The sequence below is a fragment of the Ursus americanus genome, chromosome 5 (assembly GCF_024610735.1).
Source record: "Ursus americanus isolate L20-20 chromosome 5, mUrsAme1.1.p, whole genome shotgun sequence".
Taxonomy (NCBI): domain Eukaryota; kingdom Metazoa; phylum Chordata; class Mammalia; order Carnivora; family Ursidae; genus Ursus; species Ursus americanus.
Window position 1 is genome coordinate 60,506,470 of NC_142131.1, and position 8,531 is coordinate 60,515,000.

General features: G+C 42.4%; 1 protein-coding gene across 2 annotated transcripts in view; it reads left to right on the top strand.

Moving 5' to 3' along the window:
- The first annotated feature begins 1,397 nt into the window (after nucleotides 1-1,397).
- Nucleotides 1,398-8,531, top strand: part of FNIP1 (folliculin interacting protein 1) — a 150,579-nt gene continuing 143,445 nt past the window's right edge. For both annotated transcript variants that reach the window (XM_045794778.2, XM_045794779.2), the window contains exon 1: nucleotides 1,398-1,592. In XM_045794778.2, the coding sequence (XP_045650734.2) occupies nucleotides 1,501-1,592 (92 nt within the window). In that variant the 5' untranslated portion in view covers nucleotides 1,398-1,500. The remainder of the gene's footprint in view (nucleotides 1,593-8,531) is intronic.

Here is an 8,531-nt window from a genome sequence, read left to right on the forward strand (position 1 = left end):
AGCCTGCTTCTTCCTCTCCCACTCTCCCTGTTTGTGTTCCCTCTCTTGCTGGCTGTTGCTCTTTGTCAAATAAATAAATACAATCTTTAAAAAAATTAATTTCTTAATCATTTATGAATAGTGCTTTAAAAAAATCTTTTAACGGTGAAACTCATCATGCTGACCGCTAAAATTCTCAGATACACAGTCTGCCTCTTTATTTTCTTTTTTCTATATAAGGCCACTTATTTTATAGTTTAAACTCCAGCTGCAAATTAGTGGGAACTGGTAGACCCTTAAAGAAAATACAATTTGATTTGTCTGCGTAATTAAATTTTCATAAGGTGTTTTTGTTTTGTTTTGTATCTACCCTTCCAACCACATACCAGTTATTTCCTGACATCCATATTTGCCAGAGAATTTCATCCCATGGTACAAAATTCCCAATTCTGGAGGGGGAGTAGGTGAATAAATGCTGGTGAAAATTTATAAGATATGAACCCTGATAAAATTTGGCGTTCTGGGTTTAATAAGACTGTAAGGTCATTTTTGAGCAATGTTTTTGTTTGTTTTTCCTTTGCAAAGCGGTTTTCCTCGTATCAAATCCATTTGTTTACAGTTCCATTGTGGAACTCCCCTCTCCCTATATACCTAGACGTTAAGATAGAGCTTAAATCCTATTGTTAGTTCTCACAAAAGGCTAGTTCCTGTTGTCAGGGTTCGAGGAACTAGTGGCAAACCCTGAAGGCGGCTGCCCTAATAAGTCCCTGGCCGAGGCCGCCTTTGCGGTAGGTCAAAACTGTGGCAAGTGTCAGGGCAGGGCTCTCCACCAGCCACGCGCTGTCAAGCTCTAAGCCCACACCCCTCGAGGCCTGCGCGAGCAGGCCTATGGCCCCGCACTCAACATCTAGCCCAGATCGCGCGCCTCCTCTGCTCAGGGATCCGCTGGACCTGCCAGGAGCGCTACGGAAGTGCGAAACCCTGGAGTCTGAGGAGGGGATGGCGGGGGCCGGTCGGCTGCGCGTGGAGTTCTAAGCATCTCTCTTTGTCCTGGGTGCCGGGAGACGAAGCCTTCTGCATTCCAAAGCACCGGGCGTCGTTCCCGCACCACTCCGCCGTAGCCTCAGATAGCAGCAAACAAAGTCAAGCAGAAGGACCGCGACCACAGCGCGTTCCCCCTTCACTTCCCCAACCGTCTCAACTCCCCGTCCCTCCCCTCCTTTCCGCGCACACCCCGCCCCGTGAGCTGCCACGTGAGGGAATCCACTAGTCAGCCTATGGGGGCCAGCTCCGCCCTACGCCCCCGCCTTGCCCCCTGCTCCGCGCGCAGCCACGTGATGCGGCTCACCGCCAGCCAATGGACGCCGGCCTTGCCTCGCGCCCCGCCCCGCGCGCCGTGGCCGTTTGAAGTGACTAATTTCTGTCATATGACTGAGGCGCTCATGGGGGTGGCGGGGCGGCTCTAGGAGCGGGGGCCTAGCGAGCGCCCTTAGGAGCGACCCTGGTTTGGCCGTGGTCAGCATGGCCCCTACGCTGTTCCAGAAGCTCTTCAGCAAGAGGAGCGGGCTGGGCACGCCCGGTCGGGACGCGCGGGACCCAGATTGCGCGTTCAGGTAGGGCGCTGCGGGGCGGGGGGGCGCCGAGCCGATGGCCTTGTGGGCTCCGGGCTCCAGATGTGCAGGGGCCTTCGGTGTTCCTTCCCTCGCGGCAGCGCCGTGCCGGGACTGGGATCTGGGCCCCGGTGGGGAGGGGCTGGGCGGCTGCGGACCTGCGCTGGAGGGTTGGAGCGAGGTCCTCTCGACCCACCACCCCCATCCCGGCACTTGCCCCTTCCCCCTTCTCCCGGCCCGTTTGTTTACGTCCTGCCAGGCTGCCACGCGCGGCTGTGCTTTCCCCGCCGAGCACCGCGGCCTGAGCGTAGGGTCCACACTCCTTTCTGGCAGCGAGTAGAGTTGGGAGCGGGCTGGGCTGGACCTCAGCCCCAGTCCTCGGGGCCCAGAAGTTCTCTCCCCCTCCCCGAGACCAGTCGCTCTCTGGGTGCTTCATTTCAGCCTGCTTGCTGTTGTGGGGAGAGCTGCACGTTATGGCAATCTTCTGAGGGTAGAAAGCTGGAGGAGCGAGTAGGCAAGGTGCAGTTCTTTCAGGTTTCTTGGAAACTAGTATTGGAGGTGTGCAGTTACCGGAACGAGCGGTCTGATTGTTACCGAAGGAGAAAAGGGAAACCTAAGAATTTATGGTTACTACTGACTAGGCTGAAGCAGGACCGAATGAAAGGAAGCACGGCCTTAGAATTGACCATAGAATCATCTCGTTACAACTGTTAACAGAAACGAGTCATTAAAAATTGAAAACGATAGCAAGATATTTTGTGGTATTACAGGCTGTATTAATTTTTGGTTGCAGTACCTGTTGCGGGTAGAAAAACTTATTAGAATTGTAAGACAGTGTAGTAGAATCATGAATTCAAGGTAAAATTTAGTCGCCAAACCACATTTGAAGAAGAGATTATGTCTTTCACATAGCCTTCATACTTGTTGCGGTGTGGAAACTTGTAAATATAACTAGGCTAAATGTCACATATCACTCAAACCTGGTAGGACAGCAAAGAGCCCGGTTGTTCAGTAGTAGGAAAAAATGAGAGTCTGTTAAATTTTGCAACAGGCAAAAGTTTGAAATGACTGTACCACATTGGTAAAAGGTTTTCATATTCTTAAAATTATTCACTCTCTCTCGGTAATGCAGGTCACATTACTAAACACTCAGTAATATGTGTGGAATTGTAGTATTAAACGGAAAGAACTGACTTTTAGAGGAAGAAAAATCACAATGTGAACATCTTGGAAAAGTGTTTAATGAAACAGTTTTTTAGGTTTGGGTCTTTTCCACTGAGAAATAAATGTCTTGCCGTGCTCATCTAATGACTTTTAAAAACCATTACTGATTTTCTTTTGAAAAACGAAAGTGTAGTCTGGATAATACTACATTGAGACATCCAGTAAATCAAGAGTTAGTAGAAAGCAGGTTGAGGATATTAAAAAGGTGACATTTGATTAAGCTTTCTGTTTTTGGGCAAAGATTGACTTTGGGGTACTCAAGTTTCCAAGGGTCTCGAGTCACTCATATGAAAAAAAATTTTCATGTCTATTTTTAAAAAAACATAAAGCCTACTATATAGTTGTGTAACACTGCTTTAGAGTTGCCGAAGCACTTTCTCATTAGTTATCTCATGTGCTATTTCACAACCACCTTGTGAGATAGAGCAAGTAGCAGTATTGATAACTATATGATCCTTTTTCCAGTGCAAGTAAGAATTACGAATAAGCCCAATAAGTGCAGTATGGTTTAGAAATGATTGCTTTTAAAAAATAAAATGTGTACAAGTGTACAAGTGAGAAAATGAGAACTGGTTAACATCACACAGCTAGTAACTTGCAGATCTAAGTAATCCAGGTAATTTTTTTTTTTTAAAGATTTTATTTGTTTGTCGGAGAGAGAGAACACAAGCAGGGGGAGTGGCAGGCAGAGGGAGAAGCAGGCTTCTCACTGAGCAAGGAGCCCGATGCGTTGCTAGATCCCAGGACCCTGGGATCATGTCCTGAGTGGAAGGCAGGTGCTTAACCAACTGAGCCACCCAGGCATCCTGGTAATTTTTTAAAACAACTTCATTGAGCTGTAATTTACATACGGTAAAATCAAGCCATTCTAAGTGCACGTTCTGTGAATTTTGTTATATGTATACAGTTTTGTACTCACCAGCCCAGTGAAGTTTTAGAACACTTCCATTCCCCCAGAAGTTCCCTCATACCCCTATGTAGTCAGTTCTTAACCCATCCTCACTCAGGGCAGTCACTGATCTGCTCTAATGAGTGCAGTTTTGACTTTTCTAGAATTTCCTATAAATGTGATCATATTGTTTATAGTCTTTTCTGTCTGGCTTATTTAAACTCAGAGTGATGATTTTTGAGATTCCTCTAAGTTACACTTACCAGTAGCTCCTTTGATTTTATTGCTGAGTAGTATTCCATTGTATGGGTATACCACAATTTCTTTATCCATTCACTACCAATTGGCAGACATTTGGGTTGTTCCCAGATTTGGGCTGTGATGAACACTGTGGCTGTGAACATTTGTGTACAAATCTTTATGCAGACCTATGTTTTCATTTCTCTTGGATGGTTACCTAGGAGTGGGATTGCTGGGTCACATGCTAAGTATATGGTTAACTTTTAAAAAAATTCCCAACTTTTCTGAAGTAGTTGTACCATTTTGTTGTACCATGAGCAGTGTATGAAGGTTATGATTGCTCCACATCCTCTCCAATACCTGGTATCTGTTAGTCTATTTTTTTAATTAAGATTTTTTTGTATTGTGAAAAACACCTAACAACGTTTACTACGTTGACCACTTTTGAGACTTTTTGATTATAGGCATTTTAGTGGATGTAATGGAATCTTGTTGTGTGTGTGTGTGTGTGTGTTTAAGATTTATTTACTTATTTTAGAGGGAAGGAGAGAGTGCAGGAGTTGGGAGGGGCAGAGGGAGAGGGAGAAAGAATCCCAAGCAGATTCCTTGCTGAGCACAGAGCCCGATGTGGGGCTTGATCTCATGACACCCAAGATCTTGACCTGAGCTGAAACCAAGAGTCCATTGCTTAACCAACTGAGCCACCAGGTGCACCTCTTATTGTGATTTTAATTTGCATTTCCCTAATAACAAATGAATTAACTCAGGTTTTAGAGTAGATTACAATTTCATTCCAGTATTCCATGCTTTCCTTTCTAGAATCCTTATTTGGTTTTGTTTTGTTTTAGTCAGTTTAAGTTGTTAAATCTGACTTGGACATAGCCATTGGCAACTAACCCACAGCTCAGCGTTGAAGTGTCTGTTCCTAGATTTAGCAGTATACAAGGCCCAGTGGTAATAAGTCACAGTAGGGCTCTGGGATAGGAGACACTTTTGGTATGAACAAAGCTTTAGGAGCCTTGAAATATTGTCTTTCATGATCACCCCTTTGGAAAAGGTGGTCAGGAATCACCCCCTTCCCTTCAGTTTTCACTTTTAAAAAAGACCCTTACCATATAGATTTCTGTGTGCTTGTCTTATCTAAGCTTCTTGAGCTGAAGATGAGTGTGAAGGATAGCACAGGGATATTATTTCAGTAATTTATAGAATTAAAACTAACTTGTTTTCATATTTTTGAGGATTTGGGAAAGAAGGTGCTTTCTAGGAGAATATACTGTTTTATGTTTTTTCCATCAGGCCACTTTGCAGTGAAAGAAAGAATTAACTGTAAATCCAATAACTGCAGTACATATAAAATGATTGCTTTAAAAGTAAAATTCTTTGAAAAATGTCTAATTTGGTGAAGGAGTTTGTTTCAGAATTAAATGTGTGTAGGACATAATTCACGTTAAAAAATTGCTGTATTTTTGTTTTATTCGTAATGCATGAGTATTTGCTCTTACTGTCAGTACTAGAAATTCTTACCCTGTTGTAACAGTCTCTTAATTGTTCTTTTTTCTATCACTCTTGTCTTCTTCCAAACGATTCTCAACACTTCATCCTTTAAAAAAGGCAAATTCTGATTATGATCAGCATGCAAAATGGTATAGAATTTAATATCTGCATTCCAGAGTTATTTTAAGGATTCAAAGAAATAAGTCATATTAAGTACTTAATGCAGTGCTTAGCACATGGCATTCAGGAACCAGAAGTTGTACTATGATGATTCCATGCTAATGTGTAAAACCATTCTGTTTAGGCCCAAACTAATGGGCTGTGGCCCTGTATTGTGTGGCTTTTGCGCAGTCTCTAGCCTTGACTCCCCCCCCCCCATTAACATAAGGTTGTTTTTTTAAAGCAGAGCCATTATTCTATTATTATACTTAAACAGAAATTCCTTAATCATCTATTCTTAGACTATAGTAATATTTTCTCAGGTGTTTCAAGATGTCTTTTTATAGTAGATTTGTTTGACTTAGAATCTTTTTTTTTTTTTTTTTTTTTGAGAAGAGAGAGAGAGGTTGGGGAGGAGAGAAGGGGGAAGGAGCAGAGAGAGAGAGAGAATCTTAAGCAGGCACCATGCCCAGCATGGAGCCCGACAGGGGCCCCATCTCATGACCCTGAGATCATGACCTAAGTCGAAATCAAGAGTCAGATGTTTAACCCCTCAGCCACTCAGGCGCCTCTGTTTGAATTAGAATCTTAAAAGAGTCTGCATATTACGTTTGCAGTTATGTTGCTTAAGTAACTTTTTTCTATAACAGCCTCCCCTCTCTTTTAAAATATGATCTCTTGTTGAAACTGTGTTATTTTTCTTAAAAAGTTTCCCACATTGTTTATATGGCTGTTTTCTTCCTTATGGTTTCCTCTAATTCAGTGCTTCCCCGCATTCTGTGTTTTAAGAAGCCTCCTCTAGGTTATTCTGATGCTGAAGTTTGAGAACCACTGCTGTAACTTACTCTATTTCCAGAAAGCTGGTAGTTAGATACTTTATTAGATTCAGGTTCTTTTTTTTTTTTTTTTAAATAAAAATATCCCATAGATGTTTGTTGTGTATTTCCTACCCATTAGAGTTACATGGTATCTAGTTGTCCTCCCATTAGTGGTGCTAATAAGTTTGGTGAGTTGTATCAACCTTGTTCTTACATTATAAGATTACCCTTTCCCTAATGTTTTTAGCCTCTTTTGTTGATTATTGTCTGAATCCATTATCTTGTTAGGGCTTGTAAAATGGTGATACCCTGATTGTTTAATTCCTCCTGCATTTATTTCCTAGAAGAAATTTCTCTTACCACCTATTTGGCTACTCTTTGCTACAGGAAAGGTAGCATGTGAATTTGTTTCCCTTTGTAACGTGTCAGAATAATTTATAACGAGTAGTTTAGTGAAGGTTTTCACTTTGTCATTTTTTGGTATCATCACAAGCTTCTGGATTTTAATGTGTTTTAATCTATTATAGTCCAATTGTCCTGTATTTGGCCAGTAGGAGACTCTTCAAGTTGATTTCCGTGCCCTTGTGACATAATCTCTTTAATCTTTGATAACTTCTGCTTTCTTTTGGCCTTTTATTAAACCCCTCTCCCTTTTCTAGGATTTTATCACACTGGACATGTTTTAGATTCAGTGATGTGCCATGTTGTGCTGTTCCCTGCTCTTGGCATAGTCTTTTTTTTTTTTTTTTTTTTTTTAAGATTTTATTTATTTAGTGGACAGAGAGAGACACAGCAAGAGAGGGAACACCAGCAGGGGGAATGGGAGAGGGAGAAGCAGGCTTCCCACCGAGCAGGGAGCCTGATGTGGGGCTCGATCCCAGAATGCTGGGATCATGACTTGAGCTGAAGGCAGACGCTTAATGACTGAACCACCCAGGCGCCCCTTGGCATAGTCTTCTGTACTTTTTTTGTTTGGCTTTTTGCAGTGATCATCTGGACTTATCCTAATTATCCTTCTTCCAGGAAGCCTTTTCTGATTTCTCCCAGAGTGAGTTAGGTTTCACTGAAATTTTCTTCCATAACAATGCATTTCCTTCTGTGACATCTATTAAAGTTGTCATTATTTGTCCATATCTCTTTTCTTTGCTTGCTTGAGTTCTCTTCAACTTCAAGGTGGATTCTGGAGTTAGAACCCTGTAGAACGACCTGTAGGATTGTTTGTGGGGAACAGATACCTAGGTTTCTGGCTGGAACCCCTGGATACATATCATTTTCTGAGGGAGAGAATATAAGACTGTGGAAGCATGACTTGACTAGCCTATCAAAAGTAGGAGCCTTCTCCTCTATTCTCTATCACACACATTTTATATTCTTCATAGTTCATTTTCTAACTTGCCATCTGTCTTCTCCAAGTTCACATTGTTGTGCCAGTATACAGCACAGTGCCTGAACATACGCTCAGTAAAAATTTGTAGAATGAACGTATGAAATAATTTCAAGGGCAGAAGGAGAGTCTTAAAAATTCTCTTTTGGACATTTGGTCTAGTTTTACTTGCTAGTGAGAGATACCCACTTAGAGATGTCCAGTGGACAGGAAGAAAGTAAATGTAGAGTTGACAGCAGAGGTTGATTCACAGGAGAATTGGGACTGGAGATAGCTTACGGTCAGTATTAAAACTAAGGGAAGGGATGAGATCATCTAGGAAAAGGTGTAGATAGGGTATTGGAAAGAACAGGGCTTTCCTCTGAGGAAATTTAAAATGTAGGAGAGGAGAAAGTCTACAAAGAAGAAAATGGCAAGAGAAACATTGGGAAAGCCGGGGGTGTGTGGTGTTAGGACAGCTCCAAAGGGAAAGTGTTTAAAAAATGGTGGTGTGATGAACTGTTTTCTATATGCTGGTTGTTGACAGGTCTTGTGAGATGACAAACAAAGTATCTATTGATCTGTCAAGTTGGAGATAACTAGTGACCTTAATTTTTTTTTATTTGAGATGGGCGTGTTTAGGGGGGAAAGATAGATGAAGATAGATAGATGTGGAATAAATGAAAGGTGAGAAATGGTTTCACTGCTACAGCTCCCCCCCCCCCCCACCCAGGAGAAACAGTCTGTAGTACTGT